General features: G+C 43.4%; 1 protein-coding gene across 2 annotated transcripts in view; it reads left to right on the top strand.

Annotated features, from left to right (window-relative positions):
• Positions 1–21,945, top strand: part of LOC124023289 (tetraspanin-11-like) — a 47,606-nt gene that overhangs the window by 20,685 nt on the left and 4,976 nt on the right. For both annotated transcript variants that reach the window (XM_046337794.1, XM_046337793.1), the window contains exons 4-7: positions 14,883–14,957; positions 15,686–15,790; positions 16,119–16,277; positions 18,901–18,987. In XM_046337794.1, the coding sequence (XP_046193750.1) occupies positions 14,883–14,957; positions 15,686–15,790; positions 16,119–16,277; positions 18,901–18,987 (426 nt within the window). The remainder of the gene's footprint in view (positions 1–14,882; positions 14,958–15,685; positions 15,791–16,118; positions 16,278–18,900; positions 18,988–21,945) is intronic.

A 21,945-nucleotide genomic window follows, 5' to 3' on the forward strand; every position in this document is an offset into this window, starting at 1 on the left:
TTTTTACTGTTAGTTTAGAGGTGTTGCAGGGTTTTTTACTATTAGTTTAGAGGTGTTGCAGGGTTTTTTACTATTAGTTTAGAGGTGTTGCAGGGTTTTTTACTATTAGTTTAGAGGTGTTGCAGGGTTTTTTACTATTAGTTTGGAGGTGTTGCAGGGTTTTTTACTATTAGTTTAGAGGTGTTGCAGGGTTTTTTACTATTAGTTTAGAGGTGTTGCAGGGTTTTTTACTATTAGTTTAGAGGTGTTGCAGGGTTTTTTACTGTTAGTTTAGAGGTGTTGCAGGGTTTTTTACTATTAGTTTAGAGGTGTTGCAGGGTTTTTTACTATTAGTTTAGAGGTGTTGCAGGGTTTTTTACTATTAGTTTGGAGGTGTTGCTTGGTTTTTTACTATTAGTTTGGAGGTGTTGCAGGGTTTTTTACTATTAGTTTAGAGGTGTTGCAGGATTCTTTACTATTAGTTTAGAGGTGTTGCAGGATTCTTTACTATTAGTTTAGAGGTGTTGCAGGGTTTTTTACTATTAGTTTAGGGTGTTGTATGGTTTTTTACTATTAGTTTAGAGGTTTTGCAGGGTTTTTTACTATTAGTTTGGAGGTGTTGCAGGGTTTTTTACTATTAGTTTAGAGGTGTTGCAGGGCTCTTGACTACTAGTTTGGAGGTGTTGCAGGGTTTTTTACTATTAGTTTAGGGTGTTGTATGGTTTTTTACTATTAGTTTAGAGGTTTTGCAGGGTTTTTTACTATTAGTTTAGAGGTTTTGCAGGGTTTTTTACTATTAGTTTAGAGGTTTTGCAGGGTTTTTTACTATTAGTTTAGAGGTTTTGCAGGGTTTTTTACTATTAGTTTAGAGGTTTTGCAGGGTTTTGTACTATTAGTTTAGAGGTTTTGCAGGGTTTTTTACTATTAGTTTAGAGGTTTTGCAGGGTTTTTTACTATTAGTTTGGAGGTGTTGCAGGGTTTTTTACTATTAGTTTAGAGGTGTTGCAGGGCTCTTGACTACTAGTTTGGAGGTGTTGCAGGGTTTTTTACTATTAGTTTAGGGTGTTGTATGGTTTTTTACTATTAGTTTAGAGGTTTTGCAGGGTTTTTTACTATTAGTTTAGGGTGTTGTATGGTTTTTTACTATTAGTTTAGAGGTTTTGCAGGGTTTTTTACTATTAGTTTGGAGGTGTTGCAGGGTTTTTTACTATTAGTTTAGAGGTGTTGCAGGGTTTTTTACTATTAGTTTAGAGGTGTTGCAGGGTTTTTACTATTAGTTTAGAGGTGTTGCAGGGCTCTTGACTACTAGTTTGGAGGTGTTGCAGGGTTTTTTACTATTAGTTTGGAGGTGTTGCAGGGTTTTTTACTATTAGTTTAGAGGTGTTGCAGGGCTCTTGACTACTAGTTTGGAGGTGTTGCAGGGTTTTTTACTATTAGTTTAGAGGTGTTGCAGGGTTTTTTACTATTAGTTTGGAGGTGTTGCAGGGCTCTTGACTACTAGTTTGGAGGTGTTGCAGGGTTTTTTACTATTAGTTTGGAGGTGTTGCAGGGTTTTTTACTATTAGTTTAGAGGTGTTGCAGGGTTTTTTACTATTAGTTTAGGGTGTTGTATGGTTTTTTACTATTAGTTTAGAGGTTTTGCAGGGTTTTTTACTATTAGTTTAGAGGTTTTGCAGGGTTTTTTACTATTAGTTTAGAGGTTTTGCAGGGTTTTTTACTATTAGTTTAGAGGTTTTGCAGGGTTTTTTACTATTAGTTTAGAGGTTTTGCAGGGTTTTGTACTATTAGTTTAGAGGTTTTGCAGGGTTTTTTACTATTAGTTTAGAGGTTTTGCAGGGTTTTTTACTATTAGTTTGGAGGTGTTGCAGGGTTTTTTACTATTAGTTTAGAGGTGTTGCAGGGCTCTTGACTACTAGTTTGGAGGTGTTGCAGGGTTTTTTACTATTAGTTTGGAGGTGTTGCTTGGTTTTTTACTATTAGTTTGGAGGTGTTGCAGGGTTTTTTACTATTAGTTTAGAGGTGTTGCAGGATTCTTTACTATTAGTTTAGAGGTGTTGCAGGAAACTTTACTATTAGTTTAGAGGTGTTGCAGGATTCTTTACTATTAGTTTAGAGGTGTTGCAGTTCTTTTTTGTACAATTAGTTTGGAGGTGTTGCAGGGCTCTTGACTATTAATTTGGAGGTGTTGCAGGATTCTTTACCATTAGTTTAGAGGTGTTGCAGGGTTTTTTACTGTTAGTTTAGAGGTGTTGCAGGGTTTTTTACTATTAGTTTAGAGGTGTTGCAGGGTTTTTTACTATTAGTTTAGAGGTGTTGCAGGGTTTTTTACTATTAGTTTAGAGGTGTTGCAGGGTTTTTTACTATTAGTTTAGAGGTGTTGCAGGGTTTTTTACTATTAGTTTAGAGGTGTTGCAGGGTTTTTTACTATTAGTTTAGAGGTGTTGCAGGGTTTTTTACTGTTAGTTTAGAGGTGTTGCAGGGTTTTTTACTATTAGTTTAGAGGTGTTGCAGGGTTTTTTACTATTAGTTTAGAGGTGTTGCAGGGTTTTTACTATTAGTTTGGAGGTGTTGCTTGGTTTTTTACTATTAGTTTGGAGGTGTTGCAGGGTTTTTTACTATTAGTTTAGAGGTGTTGCAGGATTCTTTACTATTAGTTTAGAGGTGTTGCAGGATTCTTTACTATTAGTTTAGAGGTGTTGCAGGGTTTTTTACTATTAGTTTAGGGTGTTGTATGGTTTTTTACTATTAGTTTAGAGGTTTTGCAGGGTTTTTTACTATTAGTTTGGAGGTGTTGCAGGGTTTTTTACTATTAGTTTAGAGGTGTTGCAGGGCTCTTGACTACTAGTTTGGAGGTGTTGCAGGGTTTTTTACTATTAGTTTAGGGTGTTGTATGGTTTTTTACTATTAGTTTAGAGGTTTTGCAGGGTTTTTTACTATTAGTTTAGAGGTTTTGCAGGGTTTTTTACTATTAGTTTAGAGGTTTTGCAGGGTTTTTTACTATTAGTTTAGAGGTTTTGCAGGGTTTTTTACTATTAGTTTAGAGGTTTTGCAGGGTTTTGTACTATTAGTTTAGAGGTTTTGCAGGGTTTTTTACTATTAGTTTAGAGGTTTTGCAGGGTTTTTTACTATTAGTTTGGAGGTGTTGCAGGGTTTTTTACTATTAGTTTAGAGGTGTTGCAGGGCTCTTGACTACTAGTTTGGAGGTGTTGCAGGGTTTTTACTATTAGTTTAGGGTGTTGTATGGTTTTTTACTATTAGTTTAGAGGTTTTGCAGGGTTTTTTACTATTAGTTTAGGGTGTTGTATGGTTTTTTACTATTAGTTTAGAGGTTTTGCAGGGTTTTTTACTATTAGTTTGGAGGTGTTGCAGGGTTTTTTACTATTAGTTTAGAGGTGTTGCAGGGTTTTTTACTATTAGTTTAGAGGTGTTGCAGGGCTCTTGACTACTAGTTTGGAGGTGTTGCAGGGTTTTTTACTATTAGTTTAGGGTGTTGTATGGTTTTTTACTATTAGTTTAGAGGTTTTGCAGGGTTTTTTACTATTAGTTTAGGGTGTTGTATGGTTTTTTACTATTAGTTTAGAGGTTTTGCAGGGTTTTTTACTATTAGTTTGGAGGTGTTGCAGGGTTTTTTACTATTAGTTTGGAGGTGTTGCAGGGCTCTTGACTACTAGTTTGGAGGTGTTGCAGGGTTTTTTACTATTAGTTTGGAGGTGTTGCAGGGTTTTTTACTATTAGTTTAGAGGTGTTGCAGGGTTTTTTACTATTAGTTTAGGGTGTTGCAGGGTTTTTTACTATTAGTTTAGAGGTGTTGCAGGGTTTTTTACTATTAGTTTGGAGGTGTTGCAGGGTTTTTTACTATTAGTTTAGAGGTGTTGCAGTGTTTTTTACTATTAGTTTAGAGGTGTTGCAGGGTTTTTTACTATTAGTTTAGGGTGTTGCAGGGTTTTTTACTATTAGTTTAGAGGTGTTGCAGGGTTTTTTACTATTAGTTTGGAGGTGTTGCAGGGTTTTTTACTATTAGTTTAGAGGTGTTGCAGTGTTTTTTACTATTAGTTTAGAGGTGTTGCAGGGTTTTTTACTATTAGTTTGGAGGTGTTGCAGGGTTTTGTCCTATTAGTTTAGAGGTGTTGTATGGTTTTGTACTATTAGTTTAGAGGTGTTGCAGGGTTTTTTACTGTTAGTTTAGAGGTGTTGCAGGGTTTTTTACTGTTAGTTTAGAGGTGTTGCAGGGTTTTTTATTATTAGTTTAGAGGTGTTGCAGTGTTTTTTACTATTAGTTTAGAGGTGTTGCAGGGTTTTTACTATTAGTTTGGAGGTGTTGCAGGGTTTTGTCCTATTAGTTTAGAGGTGTTGTATGGTTTTGTACTATTAGTTTAGAGGTGTTGCAGGGTTTTTTACTGTTAGTTTAGAGGTGTTGCAGGGTTTTTTACTGTTAGTTTAGAGGTGTTGCAGGGTTTTTTATTATTAGTTTAGAGGTGTTGCAGGGTTTTTTACTATTAGTTTAGAGGTGTTGCAGTGTTTTTTACTATTAGTTTAGAGGTGTTGCAGGGTTTTTTACTGTTAGTTTAGAGGTGTTGCAGGGTTTTTTACTATTAGTTTGGAGGTGTTGCAGGGTTCTGTACTATTAATTTGGAGGTGTTGCAGGGTTTTTTACTATTAGTTTGGAGGTGTTGCAGGGTTTTTTACTATTAGTTTAGAGGTGTTGCAGGGTTTTTTACTATTAGTTTGGAGGTGTTGCAGGGTTTTTTACTATTAGTTTAGAGGTGTTGCAGGGTTTTTACTATTAGTTTAGAGGTGTTGCAGGGTTTTTACTATTAGTTTGGAGGTGTTGCTTGGTTTTTTACTATTAGTTTGGAGGTGTTGCAGGGTTTTTTACTATTAGTTTAGAGGTGTTGCAGGGTTTTTTACTATTAGTTTAGAGGTGTTGCAGGAAACTTTACTATTAGTTTAGAGGTGTTGCAGGATTCTTTACTATTAGTTTAGAGGTGTTGCAGTTCTTTTTTGTACAATTAGTTTGGAGGTGTTGCAGGGCTCTTGACTATTAATTTGGAGGTGTTGCAGGATTCTTTACCATTAGTTTAGAGGTGTTGCAGGGTTTTTTACTTTAGTTTAGAGGTGTTGCAGGGTTTTTTACTATTAGTTTAGAGGTGTTGCAGGGTTTTTACTATTAGTTTAGAGGTGTTGCAGGGTTTTTACTATTAGTTTAGAGGTGTTGCAGGGTTTTTTACTATTAGTTTGGAGGTGTTGCAGGGTTTTTACTATTAGTTTAGAGGTGTTGCAGGGTTTTTTACTATTAGTTTAGAGGTGTTGCAGGGTTTTTTACTATTAGTTTAGAGGTGTTGCAGGGTTTTTTACTGTTAGTTTAGAGGTGTTGCAGGGTTTTTTACTATTAGTTTAGAGGTGTTGCAGGGTTTTTTACTATTAGTTTAGAGGTGTTGCAGGGTTTTTTACTATTAGTTTGGAGGTGTTGCTTGGTTTTTTACTATTAGTTTGGAGGTGTTGCAGGGTTTTTTACTATTAGTTTAGAGGTGTTGCAGGATTCTTTACTATTAGTTTAGAGGTGTTGCAGGATTCTTTACTATTAGTTTAGAGGTGTTGCAGGGTTTTTTACTATTAGTTTGGAGGTGTTGCTTGGTTTTTACTATTAGTTTGGAGGTGTTGCAGGGTTTTTTACTATTAGTTTAGAGGTGTTGCAGGATTTTTTACTATTAGTTTAGAGGTGTTGCAGGATTCTTTACTATTAGTTTGGAGGTGTTACAGGATTCTTTACCATTAGTTTAGAGGTGTTGCAGGGTTTTTTACTATTAGTTTAGAGGTGTTGCAGGGTTTTTTACTATTAGTTTGGAGGTGTTGCAGGGTTTTTTACTATTAGTTTAGAGGTGTTGCAGGGTTTTTTACTATTAGTTTGGAGGTGTTGCAGGGTTTTTTACTATTAGTTTAGAGGTGTTGTATGGTTTTTTACTATTAGTTTGGAGGTGTTGCTTAGTTTTGTACTATTAGTTTAGAGGTGTTGCAGGGTTTTTTACTATTAGTTTGGAGGTGTTGCAGGGTTTTTTACTGTTAGTTTAGAGGTGTTGCAGGGTTTTTTACTATTAGTTTAGAGGTGTTGCAGGGTTTTTTACTATTAGTTTAGAGGTGTTGCAGGGTTTTTTTACTGTTAGTTTAGAGGTGTTGCAGGGTTTTTTACTTTAGTTTAGAGGTGTTGCAGGGTTTTTTACTGGTTTGGAGGTGTTGCAGGGTTTTTTACTGTTAGGAGGTGTTGGTTTAGTTTAGAGGTGTTGCAGGGTTTTTTAGGATTGGTTTGGAGGTGTTGCAGGGTTATTTACTGAGTACTGGTTTGGAGGTGTTGCAGGGTTATTTACTGAGGACTGGTTTGGAGGTGTTGCAGGGTTATTTACTGAGGACTGGTTTGGAGGTGTTATAAGGTTATTTACTGAGGACTGGTTTGGAGGGGTTGCAGGTATATTTACTGAGGACTGGTTTGGAGGTGTTGCAGGGTTATTTACTGAGGACTGGTTTGGAGGTGTTATAAGGTTATTTACCGAGGACTGGTTTGGAGGTGTTCAAATCAAATCAAATCAAATCAAATTTTATTTGTCACATACACATGGTTTGTCATGTTTGTCATTTATTGTCATGTCTTGTCCCTGTGCTCCCCATGCTATTCGTTTCCCTCTGCTGGTCTTGTTTGGTTCTTTCCCTCCTATCCCTCTCTCTCCCCCTCCCTCTCTCACTCTCTCGCTCTCTCTTCTCTCTGTCGTTCCGTTCCTGCTCCCAGCTGTTCCTATTCCCCTAATCATCATTTAGTCTTCCCACACCTGTTCCCGATCCTTTCCCCTGATTAGAGTCCCTATTTATTCCTTTGTGATCCGTTCCTGTGCCGTCGGTTCCTTGTATTGTATTCACCATGCTGTGATTTCGCCCTGTCCTGTCGTGTTTTTTGCCGTGATTGTGTATCACCCTGTCCTGTCGTGTTTTGTGCCTTCTTCAGACGCTGCGTGTGAGCAGGTGTCTCAGTCGACTACGGCCTGCGCCTACCCGAAGCGACCTGCAGTCTGTGGCCGCTTCTCCAGTTGTTTTCCCCTCTACAATTCTAGAGGATTTCAGTTATTCCGTTTTGAACATTAATAAACTCTGTTTCTGTTAAGTCGCGTTTGGGTCCTCTTTCACCGCATGACAGAAGGAACCGACCAAGGAATGGACCCAGCGACTTCAGACGCTCGTTACACTGCCGTCGAGATCCAAGGAGCCATGCTCGGCAGACACGAGCAGGAATTGTCCGCTGCTCGCCATGCCGTGGAGAACCTGGCCGCTCAGGTTTCCGACCTCTCTGGACAGTTCCAGAGTCTACGTCTCGTGCCACCTGTTACTTCCTGGCCTGCCGAGCCTCCAGAACCTAGGGTTAATAACCCACCTTGCTACTCCGGGCAGCCCACTGAGTGCCGCTCCTTTCTCACGCAGTGTGAGATTGTGTTCTCTCTCCAACCCAACACATACTCTAGAGAGAGAGCTCGGGTTGCTTACGTCATTTCACTCCTTACTGGCCGGGCTCGAGAATGGGGCACAGCTATCTGGGAGGCAAGGGCTGATTGCTCTATCAAATTCCAGAACTTTAAAGAGGAGATGATTCGGGTTTTTGACCGTTCAGTTTTTGGTGGGGAGGCTTCTAGGGCCCTGGCTTCCTTATGCCAAGGTGAACGGTCCATAACGGATTATTCCATTGAGTTTCGCACTCTTGCTGCCTCTAGTGAGTGGAACGAGCCGGCGCTGCTCGCTCGTTTTCTGGAGGGACTCCACGCAGTGGTTAAGGATGAGATTCTCTCCGGGAGGTTCCTTCAGATGTGGACTCTTTGATTGCTCTCGCCATCCGCATAGAACGACGGGTAGATCTTCGTCACCGGGCTCGTGGAAGAGAGCTCGCATCAACGGTGTTTCCCTGCTCCGCATCGCAACCATCTCCCTCCTCTGGCTTTGAGACTGAGCCCATGCAGCTGGGAGGGATTCGCATCTCGAATAAGGAGAGGGAACGGAGGATCACCAACCGCCTGTGCCTCTATTGCGGAGTTGCTGGACATTTTGTTAATTCATGTCCAGTAAGAGGCCAGAGCCCATCAGTAAGCGGAGGGCTACTGGTGAGCGCTACTACTCAGTCCTCTTCATCTAGATCTTGTACTACTATGTCGGTCCATCTACGCTGACCGGTTCGGTGCTACATGCAGTGCCTTGATTGACTCTGGGGCTGAAGGTTGTTTCATGGACGAAGCATGGGTTCGGAAACATAACATTCCTTTCAGACCGTTAGACAAGCCTACGCCCATGTTTGCCTTAGATGGTAGTCATCTTCCCAGTATCAAATTTGAGACACTACCTTTAACTCTCACAGTATCTGGTAACCACAGTGAGACTATTTCTTTTTTGATTTTCCGTTCACCGTTTACACCTGTTGTTTTGGGTCATCCCTGGCTAGTATGTCATAATCCTTCTATTAATTGGTCTAGTAATTCTATCCTATCCTGGAACGTTTCTTGTCATGTGAAGTGTTTAATGTCTGCCATCCCTCCCGTTTCTTCTCTCCCTACTTCTCAGGAGGAACCTGGCGATTTGACAGGAGTGCCGGAGGAATATCATGATCTGCGCACGGTCTTCAGTCGGTCCCGAGCCAACTCCCTTCCTCCTCACCGGTCGTATGATTGTAGTATTGATCTCCTTCCAGGGACCACGCCTCCTCGAGGTAGACTATACTCTCTGTCGGCTCCCGAACGTAAGGCTCTCGAGGATTATTTGTCTGTGTCTCTTGACGCCGGTACCATAGTGCCTTCTTCTTCTCCGGCCGGGGCGGGGTTCTTTTTGTTAAGAAGAAGGACGGTACTCTGCGCCCTGCGTGGATTATCGAGGGCTGAATGACATAACGGTTAAGAATCGTTATCCGCTTCCCCTTATGTCATCAGCCTTCGAGATTCTGCAGGGAGCCAGGTGCTTTACTAAGTTGGACCTTCGTAACGCTTACCATCTCGTGCGCATCAGAGAGGGGGACGAGTGGAAAACGGCGTTTAACACTCCGTTAGGGCATTTTGAGTACCGGGTTCTGCCGTTCGGTCTCGCCAATGCGCCAGCTGTTTTTCAGGCATTAGTTAATGATGTTCTGAGAGACATGCTGAACATTTTTGTTTTTGTCTATCTTGACGATATCCTGATTTTTTCTCCGTCACTCGAGATTCATGTTCAGCACGTTCGACGTGTTCTACAGCGCCTTTTAGAGAATTGTCTCTACGTAAAGGCTGAGAAGTGCTCTTTTCATGTCTCCTCCGTTACCTTTCTCGGTTCCGTTATTTCCGCTGAAGGCATTCAGATGGATTCCGCTAAGGTCCAAGCTGTCAGTGATTGGCCCGTTCCAAGGTCACGTGTCGAGTTGCAGCGCTTTTTAGGTTTCGCTAATTTCTATCGGCGTTTCATTCGTAATTTCGGTCAAGTTGCTGCCCCTCTCACAGCTCTTACTTCTGTCAAGACGTGTTTTAAGTGGTCCGGTTCCGCCCAGGGAGCTTTTGATCTTCTAAAAGAACGTTTTACGTCCGCTCCTATCCTCGTTACTCCTGACGTCACTAGACAATTTATTGTCGAGGTTGACGCTTCAGAGGTAGGCGTGGGAGCCATTCTATCCCAGCGCTTCCAGTCTGACGATAAGGTTCATCCTTGCGCTTATTTTTCTCATCGCCTGTCGCCATCTGAGCGCAACTATGATGTGGGTAACCGTGAACTGCTCGCCATCCGCTTAGCCCTAGGCGAATGGCGACAGTGGTTGGAGGGGGCGACCGTTCCTTTTGTCGTTTGGACAGACCATAAGAACCTTGAGTACATCCGTTCTGCCAAACGACTTAATGCCCGTCAAGCTCGTTGGGCGTTGTTTTTCGCTCGTTTCGAGTTTGTGATTTCTTACCGTCCGGGTAGCAAGAACACCAAGCCTGATGCCTTATCCCGTCTGTTTAGTTCTTCTGTGGCTTCTACTGATCTCGAGGGGATTCTTCCTTATGGGCGTGTTGTCGGGTTGACAGTCTGGGGAATTGAAAGACAGGTTAAGCAAGCACTCACGCACACTGCGTCGCCGCGCGCTTGTCCTAGTAACCTCCTTTTCGTTCCTGTTTCCACTCGTCTGGCTGTTCTTCAGTGGGCTCACTCTGCCAAGTTAGCTGGTCATCCCGGTGTTCGAGGCACTCTTGCGTCTATTCGCCAGCGCTTTTGGTGGCCGACTCAGGAGCGTGACACGCGCCGTTTCGTGGCTGCGTGTTCAGACTGCGCGCAGAAGAAGTCTGGTAATTTTTTTCTGCTTCTGCTCCTGGTCTTGCTGGGTCTCAGTCTGTTCCCTGCCATCGCATCTCTCCTGTTCTTGTCCCTGCCCTTGCTGTGTCTCAGTCTGTCCCTAGTTCTCATTTTTTTTTTAGAGTAGTACCCTAGTTTCCCTTTTTATCGTTTTTCGTTACGGTCCTGAGGAGAGGAGTTGGGTTCTTTCTCGGGACGTGCTGGACCGTTTGATCTATGATTTCCTCCGTTGCTGCCAGTGTTCCTCCTCGAGAGCGCCAGGAGGCGCTCGGTGAGTGGGGGGGTACTGTCATGTTTGTCATTTATTGTCATGTCTTGTCCCTGTGCTCCCCATGCTATTCGTTTCCCTCTGCTGGTCTTGTTTGGTTCTTTCCCTCCTATCCCTCTCTCTCCCCCTCCCTCTCTCACTCTCTCGCTCTCTCTTCTCTCTGTCGTTCCGTTCCTGCTCCCAGCTGTTCCTATTCCCCTAATCATCATTTAGTCTTCCCACACCTGTTCCCGATCCTTTCCCCTGATTAGAGTCCCTATTTATTCCTTTGTGATCCGTTCCTGTGCCGTCGGTTCCTTGTATTGTATTCACCATGCTGTGATTGCGTTTCGCCCTGTCCTGTCGTGTTTTTTGCCGTGATTGTGTATCACCCTGTCCTGTCGTGTTTTGTGCCTTCTTCAGACGCTGCGTGTGAGCAGGTGTCTCAGTCGACTACGGCCTGCGCCTACCCGAAGCGACCTGCAGTCTGTGGCCGCTTCTCCAGTTGTTTTCCCCTCTACAATTCTAGAGGATTTCAGTTATTCCGTTTTGAACATTAATAAACTCTGTTTCTGTTAAGTCGCGTTTGGGTCCTCTTTCACCCGCATGACATGGTTAGCAGATGTTAATGCGAGTGTAGCGAAATGCTTGTGCTTCTAGTTCCGACAATGCAGTGATAACCAACAAGTAATCTAACTAACAATTCCAAAAAAAACTACTGTCTTATACACAGTGTAAGGGGATAAGGAACATGTACATAAGGATATATGAATGAGTGATGGTACAGAGCAGCATACAGTAGATGGTATCGAGTACAGTATATACATATGAGATGAGTGTGTAGACAAAGTAAACAAAGTGGCATAGTTAAAGTGGCTAGTGATACATGTGTTACATAAGGATGCAGTCGATGTTGTAGAGTACAGTATATACATATGCATATGAGATGAACAATGTAGGGTAAGCAACATTATATAAGGTAGCATTGTTCAAAGTGGCTAGTGATATATTTACATCATTCCCATCAATTCCCATTATTAAAATGGCTGGAGTTGGGTCAGTGTCAATGACAGTGTGTTGGCAGCAGCCACTCAATGTTAGTGGTGGCTATTTAACAGTCTGATGGCCTTGAGATAGAAGCTGTTTTTCAGTCTCTCGGTCCCAGCTTTGATGCACCTGTACTGACCTCGCCTTCTGGATGATAGCGGGGTGAACAGGCAGTGGTTCGGTGGTTGATGTCCTTGATGATCTTTATGGCCTTCCTGTAACAACGGGTGGTGTAGGTGTCCTGGAGGGCAGGTAGTTTGCCCCCGGTGATGCGTTGTGCAGTCCTCACTACCCTCTGGAGAGCCTTACGGTTGAGGGCGGAGCAGTTGCCGTACCAGGCGGTGATACAGCCCGCCAGGATGCTCTCGATTGTGCATCTGTAGAAGTTTGTGAGTGCTTTTGGTGACAAGCCGAATTTTTTCAGCCTCCTGAGGTTGAATAGGCGCTGCTGCGCCTTCTTCACGACGCTGTCAGTGTGAGTGGACCAATTCAGTTTGTCTGTGATGTGTATGCCGAGGAACTTAAAACTAGCTACCCTCTCCACTACTGTTCCATCGATGTGGATAGGGGGTGTTCCTCTGCTGTTTCCTGAAGTCCACAATCATCTCCTTAGTTTTGTTGACGTTGAGTGTGAGGTTATTTTCCTGACACCACACTCCAAGGGCCCTCACCTCCTCCCTGTAGGCCGTCTCGTCGTTGTTGGTAATCAAGCCTACCACTGTTGTGTCGTCCGCAAACTTGATGATTGAGTTGGAGGCGTGCGTGGCCACGCAGTCGTGGGTGAACAGGGAGTACAGGAGAGGGCTCAGAACGCACCCTTGTGGGGCCCCCGTGTTGAGGATCAGCGGGGAGGAGATGTTGTTGCCTACCCTCACCACCTGGGGCGGCCCGTCAGGAAGTCCAGTACCCAGTTGCACAGGGCGGGTCGAGACCCAGGGTCTCGAGCTTGATGACGAGCTTGGAGGGTACTATGGTGTTGAATGCCGAGCTGTAGTCGATGAACAGCATTCTCACATAGGTATTCCTCTTGTCCAGGTGGGTTAGGGCAGTGTGCAGTGTGGTTGAGATTGCATCGTCTGTGGACCTATTTGGGCGGTAAGCAAATTGGAGTGGGTCTAGGGTGTCAGGTAGGGTGGAGGTGATATGGTCCTTGACTAGTCTCTCAAAGCACTTCATGATGACGGAAGTGAGTGCTACGGGCGGTAGTCGTTTAGCTCAGTTACCTTAGCTTTCTTGGGAACAGGAACAATGGTGGCCCTCTTGAAGCATGTGGGAACAGCAGACTGGTATAGGGATTGATTGAATATGTCCGTAAACACACCGGCCAGCTGGTCTGCGCATGCTCGGAGGGCGCGGCTGGGGATGCCGTCTGGGCCTGCAGCCTTGCGAGGGTTAACACGTTTAAATGTCTTACTCACCTCGGCTGCAGTGAAGGAGAGACTGCATGTTTCCGTTGCAGGCCGTGTCAGTGGCACTGTATTGTCCTCAAAGCGGGCAAAAAAGTTATTTAGTCTGCCTGGGAGCAAGACATCCTGGTCCGTGACTGGGCTGGATTTCATCTTGTAGTCCGTGATTGACTGTAGACCCTGCCACATGCCTCTTGTGTCTGAGCCATTGAATTGAGATTCCACTTTGTCTCTGTACTGACGCTTAGCTTGTTTGATAGCCTGTTAGCTTGTTATAAGGTTATTTACTGAGGACTGGTTTGGAGGTGTTGCAGGGTTATTTACTGAGGACTGGTTTGGAGGTGTTGCAGGGTTATTTACTGAGGACTGGTTTGGAGGTGTTGCAAGGTTATTTACTGAGGACTGGTTTGGAGGTGTTGCAAGGTTATTTACTGAGGACTGGTTTGGAGGTGTTGCAGGGTTATTTACTGAGGACTGGTTTGGAGGTATTGCAGGGTTATTTACTGAGGACTGGTTTGGAGGTGTTGCAGGGTTTGTGGTGTTCTGCTCATTGTTGTTCCCTCATGAGATAGTGGTGTTTTATGTCTCTCTTAGTTCTCAGTACATTTAGCTATCTGCGGTGGAAATCAAAACCTCTCTCTCGCTTTTATTTTTTTTATCTCTCTTGCTCTCTCTCTCAAATATTAAATGTATCCCCCCCTCTACACTCGGTTCGCTCCCTATTCCCCCCTCTCTTTCTCTGCTAGGAGATATATGACAGACATCTCACACCCCAAAATTCATTTCTCCTCATTCTGCAAAGTCTGTCATATTGCTCTCTATTCCTCTGGTCTTTTTTCATTCTCTCTGTCAGCTTTGGGAATGCGGGTGCGTGACAATACAAAGACACTTGAAGGAACGTTTTATATCTGCATTGTCACAATAACTGAGTGATTTTTGGTAGGAGTCTGAGAGTGAGTGTTGGTAAAGATGTTAAGTGAGACTGTTCTCAACAGAGACATGCAGTTAATGCTGCATTTTGTCTTATATTCAAGAGAGAGTTTTGCCTGTAAGTGTTGAACTGAACTGTGTTAAGACTGATCTCTCTCTCTCTGTCTCTCTGTCTCTGTCTCTGTCTCTCTCTGTCTCTCTGTCTCTCTGTCTCTCTGTCTCTGTCTCTGTCTCTCTGTCTCTCTGTCTCTGTCTCTGTCTCTCTGTCTCTGTCTCTGTCTCTGTCTCTCTGTCTCTGTCTCTCTCTGTCTCTCTGTCTCTGTCTCTCTGTCTCTCTGTCTCTGTCTCTCTGTCTCTCTGTCTCTGTCTCTGTCTCTCTGTCTCTGTCTCTCTGTCTCTGTCTCTCTGTCTCTGTCTCTCTGTCTCTCTGTCTCTGTCTCTGTCTCTCTGTCTCTGTCTCTCTGTCTCTGTCTCTCTGTCTCTCTGTCTCTGTCTCTGTCTCTGTCTCTGTCTCTGTCTCTCTGTCTCTGTCTCTGTCTCTCTCTGTCTCTCTGTCTCTCTGTCTCTGTCTCTGTCTCTCTGTCTCTGTCTCTCTGTCTCTGTCTCTGTCTCTCTGTCTCTGTCTCTGTCTCTCTGTCTCTGTCTCTCTCTGTCTCTCTGTCTCTGTCTCTCTGTCTCTCTGTCTCTCTGTCTCTGTCTCTGTCTCTCTGTCTCTGTCTCTCTGTCTCTGTCTCTCTGTCTCTGTCTCTCTGTCTCTCTGTCTCTGTCTCTGTCTCTCTGTCTCTCTGTCTCTGTCTCTATGTCTCTGTCTCTGTCTCTCTGACTCTGTCTCTCTGTCTCTCTGTCTCTGTCTCTCTGTCTCTGTCTCTCTGTCTCTGTCTCTCTCTGTCTCTCTGTCTCTCTGTCTCTCTGTCTCTCTGTTTCTCTGTCTCTGTCTCTCTGTCTCTCTGTCTCTCCAGTATTTCTGCTGTCTGTTATTGATCTTTCTCATAGAGCTGGTGGCAGGAGTCCTGGCCTACGTGTATTACCAGAGGGTAAGTGACTACTTCTCCACCTTCATCTTTTATCCTCTTGTGTACCCATCCCCTCCCCCTATATTTGTTTTATTTTTAAATACTGATCTATTCATTGAGTCTGGAGTGCAGTTCTTGGATCTCCATTGCATTTGAGTGGCTATGTGTGTGCATGCTTACCTGGTGTGTGTATGATACCTGTGTAAAGACCATGTATCTGGAGCCCTGATCTCCAGACAAAGCTCAACCCTGAGCCCTGATCTCCAGACAGAACTCAACCCTGAGCCCTTATCTCCAGACAGAGCTCAACCCTGAGCCCTGATCTCCAGAAAGAGGTCAACCCTGAGCCCTGATCTCCAGACAGAGCTCAACTCTGAACCCTGATCACCAGAAAGACCTCAACCTTGAGCCCTGATCTCCAGACAGATCACAACACTGAGCCCTGATCTCCAGACAGATCTCAACCTTGAGCCCTGATCTCCAGACAGATCTCAACCCTGAGCCCTGATCTCCAGACAGAGCTCAACCCTGAGCCCTGATCACACAAGCAAGGCAACCCCACTTCACTCTCCTCTGCAACTCTAACTGAGGTGTTCACTCTCTCTCTCTCTCTCTCTCTCTCTCTCTCTCTCTCTCTCTCTCTCTCTCTCTCTCTCTCTCTCTCTCTCTCTCTCTCTCTCTCTCTCTCTCTCTCTCTCTCTCTCTCTCTCTCTCTCTCTAGCTCTCTCTCTCTCTCTCTCTCTCTCTAGCTCAGTGAGGAGCTGAAGCAGCACCTGAATGAGACCATGACAGAGAACTACGCCCAGCCAGGGAAAGAGGCCATCACCCTGGCCGTGGACAGACTACAGCAGGATGTAGGGACTCAATCTCCCATTAGCCTTTGCTTAGTTTTTCTTGAAGGGACAGGAGCACCAGTGGTAAAGCTGGTTGATACTAGTTATGGTACATAGTTGTTACACTCAACTGATAAAACTGCTGTAGGACACACACACATACACAATCATCCGTGTTCACCTTGAAGCATGTGAGGTTCTGTAATACGTAGTTATGACGACTTGGTTTACAAATGTGCCTCTTCATTATGTTGTTTGATTGATTTGAATTAGATGTGATGGTTTTCAGACATCAACTAAGTGTTGCTAATGATAAACGCAATTCCACTTTTCTTCTTCTGTTGGTCAGTTCAAGTGCTGTGGCAGCAACAACTCATTTGATTGGCTGCATAGTGTGTACATGACCTCGGCTGTGTCGGAGGGCAGGGTGGTCCCGGACAGCTGCTGTAAGACCATCACCTCCCTCTGTGGCCGCAGAGACCACCCCTCCAACATCTACAAGACTGAGGTGGGTGGGACCATTGGAAAATCATCATTCAACAGCAAATATGTGCCAAATGGGTTCCAGCAGACTTTAGGATGTCATAACTGGACTCTTCCACAGTAAAAATGTGTTATGTTGTCATTCTATGTCATAGCGATGACAGCAGAGCCCAGCACTCTCAGTGGAATGGAACGGTCCATCATGACATCTAACCATTTGTCATAGCGATGACAGCAGAGCCCAGCACTGTCAGTGGAATGGAACGGTCCATCATGACATCTAACCATTTGTCATAGCGATGACAGCAGAGCCCAGCACTGTCAGTGGAATGGAACGGTCCATCATGACATCTAACCATTTGTCATAGCGATGACAGCAGAGCCCAGCACTGTCAGTGGAATGGAACGGTCCATCATGACATCTAACCATTTGTCATAGCGATGACAGCAGAGCCCAGCACTGTCAGTGGAATGGAACGGTCCATCATGACATCTAACCATTTGTCATAGCGATGACAGCAGAGCCCAGCACTGTCAGTGGAATGGAACGGTCCATCATGACATCTAACCATTTGTCATAGCGATGACAGCAGAGCCCAGCACTGTCAGTGGAATGGAACGGTCCATCATGACATCTAACCATTTGTCATAGCGATGACAGCAGAGCCCAGCACTGTCAGTGGAATGGAACGGTCCATCATGACATCTAACCATTTGTCATAGCGATGACAGCAGAGCCCAGCACTGTCAGTGGAATGGAACGGTCCATCATGACATCTAACCATTTGTCATAGCGATGACAGCAGAGCCCAGCACTGTCAGTGGATTGGAACGGTCCATCATGACATCTAACCATTTGTTCATATTTAATGGATCAATACAATTCAAGTTGGATCTGAAAATATTCCTTCAAATAAATCTTTCAAAAAAAATGAATGGATCTCGACATGGAACAATTGATAAATATTTCAGGACCAGATGGTTGTATTGGGCATCAAATGATTTCTAATGTCTGAAATGGGGACAGACAGATGATATGTCCCTCAGAGCTCAACTGTCTCCTTTCTTATTCTGTCAATGAAACTGAAACAGTCAAATACTCTGGTTTGGAAAGTCACTTTAGCCAACAACTTTTCTCTACTTGACAGGCTTTCTTATCAGTAAGGGCTGAGAGCGTAAGAGCTCGGAGAATATTTCATACAATATTTCAGATGCTCCTTTTGCTTTTATCTGTGACAAGCAGGAGAAGTCTGTGCTTGTTTATTTCTTTCACACACTCACACACGTCTCGCTCCTTGGTACCCGCTATCATCATTCCACTTGTCAATGTCACTCCAGTTCAGAGGAGTGCAACTTTGATAAAATCTCTTTATAATTAAACAAAGTTTATATGGGTGGAACTGAAATATTTACAGTGCATTTAGGGAGTCAGCTGTGGTTGACAGCTCCCCACACACTCGGAAAACACTTGGGTTGAAAATGTGCTCGTCAATGTGTTTTCACTTGTCTAGGAAGCTGAGATGTTTCTGAAAATGTCCTCAGAACTGTGACTCACAACATGGTTTGAAACAACCTACTCGGTCAAAGCTCTTTGGTAAAACAGAATGACACTGGATGTACGGAGGTGACTGCACATGGACGTGCACTCCATCCAGCCATGGATTCCTCAATGCCCCCTCTACCCACATCTGTGTGTGTGGTGTGTGTGTGTGTGTGTGTGTGTGTGTGTGTGTGTGTGTGTGTGTGTGTGTGTGTGTGTGTGTGTGTGTGTGTGTGTGTGTGTGTGTGTGTGTGTGTGTGTGTGTGTGTGTGTGTGTGTGTGTGTGTGTGTGTGTGTGTGTGGTCAGAGAAGGAGCCTCCAGAGAGAGGCCTAATAAATCCCACTGTTCTCTCTACTTCTCTCAGGCTGCCTGTTAGCAGTTGATGTTACTCTTCAATAACACAGACCCCAAAGCAAATCAGGGGGAGATAAAATCATAGATGTTATGCTGAGAGGTAGATGTTCATTCTCCCCTGTCCTCAGTGATTCTCTCCACAGACAAAGAGACAGGATGTAGTTTATAACCCAACCCTAGCCTGGGGTTGACCAATTAGAATTCCTTGCAAATAAACTGGGCCACTGGCCAAATAACAAGTATCCTATTTCAGGCTCAATGTATAGACAAAATTCCTCCCATGTCTCTGACCCATTGATCATTCATTCCCTATTACAGAAAAACACTATTTCCATTCATCGTTAATTCCCTCTTGACCTTTAGTCCTCTGTGTTGTATATTACCTTAAAATATCTTTACACTGCCCAAGTCCTTTATCTTACTGTAGTTTGTTCTCTGCAGTGTAACTTTGTATCACACGCACACACAATTGCCGCAGCAATTTGGAGACAGACATAGAAAAGGCTGGAGAGGGTAGGGTTGATAAATATACTATGGTAAATGAAGAGCATAGCCCAATTTCAATTCTCCTTGTTCACACCCCTCAAGGATTTAAAAGCATTGGATTGATCCAAATATGATAGACACTGACTACACCAATCAGGTGTGTCTGTGTGTGTTCAGAATGTATATGTGTGCATCATGCGTGTTTGTGTGTGTGTGTGTGTGAGTGTGAAGTGATTTGACCCCTGACCTGTAACCTTTGCCCCACAGGGTGGCTGCATCACCAAGCTGGAGCAGTTCCTGGCTGACCACCTGCTGATCATCGGAGCTGTGGGGATAGGAGTAGCCTGTCTACAGGTCGGTCCCCTAACACTGGCCAGTGTTTTTATTAACAGGAAATGACCAGGCCTTATTATATTTCAGTACTGTGGTAGCACCTCACAACAGACACAAGCTATCACTATCAGACTATCACAAAGTATCATTTCGTTTTGGGGGGATTTGGGGTATCACCGATGTCGTGGATATCAATATAATGTAGTGATAATAGTGGCTATAATCTGCTACTGTGGATATTGGTAACCTTGCTGTTGAAATGTCTTCAATGCTAGCTAGTATCTAGATGGATAGGAGGGGAGATTGTGAACAGAAAGAGAGAGAGAAGGCGAGGTTAACCTTGCTTCTTCCTCTTAGTAGAGTAACGGGTTAAGAGGTGAGACGATTGCTTAAGAATTTTTTAAAATATTTTTTATATCAGTGTCAAAATATATCCACATGATAAAAGGCTTTCCACATTTTATTTTTTAAATAAACATCAATGTGGCCATAATCTTCCTATTACCTCAAAGATGCATCCAGTAACTCCTATTACCGGTCGGACAACCTTTTCAATGCACTCTACCTCCCTATATCCTCTCAGCTGTAATCTGATCCCATTCACATTCTGGGATTTAATTTGCTGCGGTCTCAGATGGACCAAGCTCGTAGCCTAATCCACTCACAGCCCCTGTCATCCCGTATACGGCTTCAAAATGGCAGACTTTGTCATTGATAAGCGCCTGAATTGGAACGAAGTGGCTGTACAGTAACATGCTATACCTGACTTCATAGCTCTGGGTCTCTGCTTCACAGCTCTGTATGGGTTTTGACTGACAGCCGTTAACTTGAGCACAGCCCGCGACAAGAAGATGCCCCATCCCTCCCGCTAATTGGGCTACGTTTGCATATTTGTTGTTGTCTGAGTGAGAGAAATGCTGTAAATCGAGAGGAGTCGACATGTTCGAAAGATGAGACGTTGAGGATTATAATAAATAATGCTTTGATGTCATACAAGCAAACCACACACCCGTGAGTCCTAATGTGCGCTTCACATTTCCATATTTGAAACCCATGTAGTTTACAGTATCGTAACGTTTCTGATCGATATAACCCTTCTCAGCAGTATCGGAAGAAAAGGTCCCGCCCCTCAGACCAATGTGTTTTGAAGAGGAAGTGAGGAGATAGGATGTAAAGAATCAAGGAAAGATACATTGAGATGGGGCCATGGACAGGAAACTGTATACCTTTCTTTCCCAGCATGCTTTGTAATAACTCTTGGATGGGGCGGCTGCTCTCCACCATCGATCTGCTCTCTGAAAATAATCTCCACAGGGACTGGACTCTCCATCCCCCAGCATGGAACGATCTCCTGAAAATCTCCTGAGAATGGTTTACTGTTCAGCCAATGCTGTTCATAGATTGGTGTTTTCGTCAAGCTTGGGATGTGATGCTCGGGTTGAGAGGTTTCTTATTGCAGTCCGGTGATGTTTAGTAGCCAACTCTCGTCATGCTATATCAGTCAGTTATATACAGCACACAATACGGCATCAACACATCTGGGACCAGGCTAGATGTTTTGCGGTCAGGAGCTGTGGTACCACTTCACTCTGTTAATAATTCCAGACTGTACCATTTCTTTGCTTATTTACAATATTATTGTCGTATTCTCCATAAATGATCTTTGTATGGCGAGAAAACAAGGCTTTGTTAATTCATTTAGATTTGATTTAACATTTTGATACAGCCTAACTGATAAAACTGCACCGTTTTGATTTGTACATTTTAATTCAAGTATAGTCTTGCACTTCACAATATATCGTCATTGTCAAATATCATGATATTAGATTTAATCATATATCGGCCCAACCCGAGCTTAGACCAAACCTGAACATACGGTACTGGCTCCCTCTTGGCTACTCCTTCCAACCAACCAGGGTTCCCACTCTTATCAGTGTTCCCATAGCTTTACAATTGGAATTCCACAGAGGAGTCATGTGATCTTGTCACCGTGGCGACTGTCGACATGGGAATTTGGGGTTCCTAAGAAAAACAAATGTTTTATTAGCCCCCTCTCTATTAGACAAAATATTCCCAAATAAAACGCTGACATTTTCCCACACACATATATGAAGCATAAGATAAGATAACTACTGTAGCTACGTCCTTAATATGTGTTAGTGATTCATTGACAAATCACCCATCTTGTCCCAAACTAATTTAGACCAGCTTTTGATCTAAATGGGCTCTTCTCTATTGGGCTTGAAGGTCTCTGTCTGATTGTATGTTAGTTGTATGTCAGTAATGTCAGTCTGTCAGTAATGTCAGTCTGTCAGTGATGTCCCTGTACTGTCTCTGTGTCAACTGTTCCTCTCTGTCTTTAATAACTGAAATAGTCATAGTCTGTGTCAACTGTTCCTCTCTGTCTTTAATAACTGAAATAGTCATAGTCTGTGTCAACTGTTGCTCTCTGTCTTTAATATCTGAAATAGTCATAGTCTGTGTCAACTGTTCCTCTCTGTCTTTAATAACTGAAATAGTCATAGTCTGTGTCAACTGTTCCTCTCTGTCTTTAATAACTGAAATAGTCATAGTCTGTGTCAACTGTTGCTCTCTGTCTTTAATATCTGAAATAGTCATAGTCTGTGTCAACTGTTCCTCTCTGTCTTTAATAACTGAAATAGTCATAGTCTGTGTCAACTGTTCCTCTCTGTCTTTAATAACTGAAATAGTCATAGTCTGTGTCAACTGTTCCTCTCTGTCTTTAATAACTGAAATAGTCATAGTCTCTGTGTCAACTGTTCCTCTCTGTCTTTAATAACTGAAATAGTAATAGTCTCTGTGTCAACTGTTCCTCTCTGTCTTTAATAACTGAAATAGTAATAGTCTATGTGTCAACTGTTCCTCTCTGTCTTTAATAACTGAAATAGTCATAGTCTCTGTGTCAACTGTTCCTCTCTGTCTTTAATAACTGAAATAGTCATAGTCCGTGTCAACTGT

Source organism: Oncorhynchus gorbuscha, unplaced genomic scaffold, assembly GCF_021184085.1.
Source record: "Oncorhynchus gorbuscha isolate QuinsamMale2020 ecotype Even-year unplaced genomic scaffold, OgorEven_v1.0 Un_scaffold_1569, whole genome shotgun sequence".
Taxonomy (NCBI): Eukaryota; Metazoa; Chordata; class Actinopteri; order Salmoniformes; family Salmonidae; genus Oncorhynchus; species Oncorhynchus gorbuscha.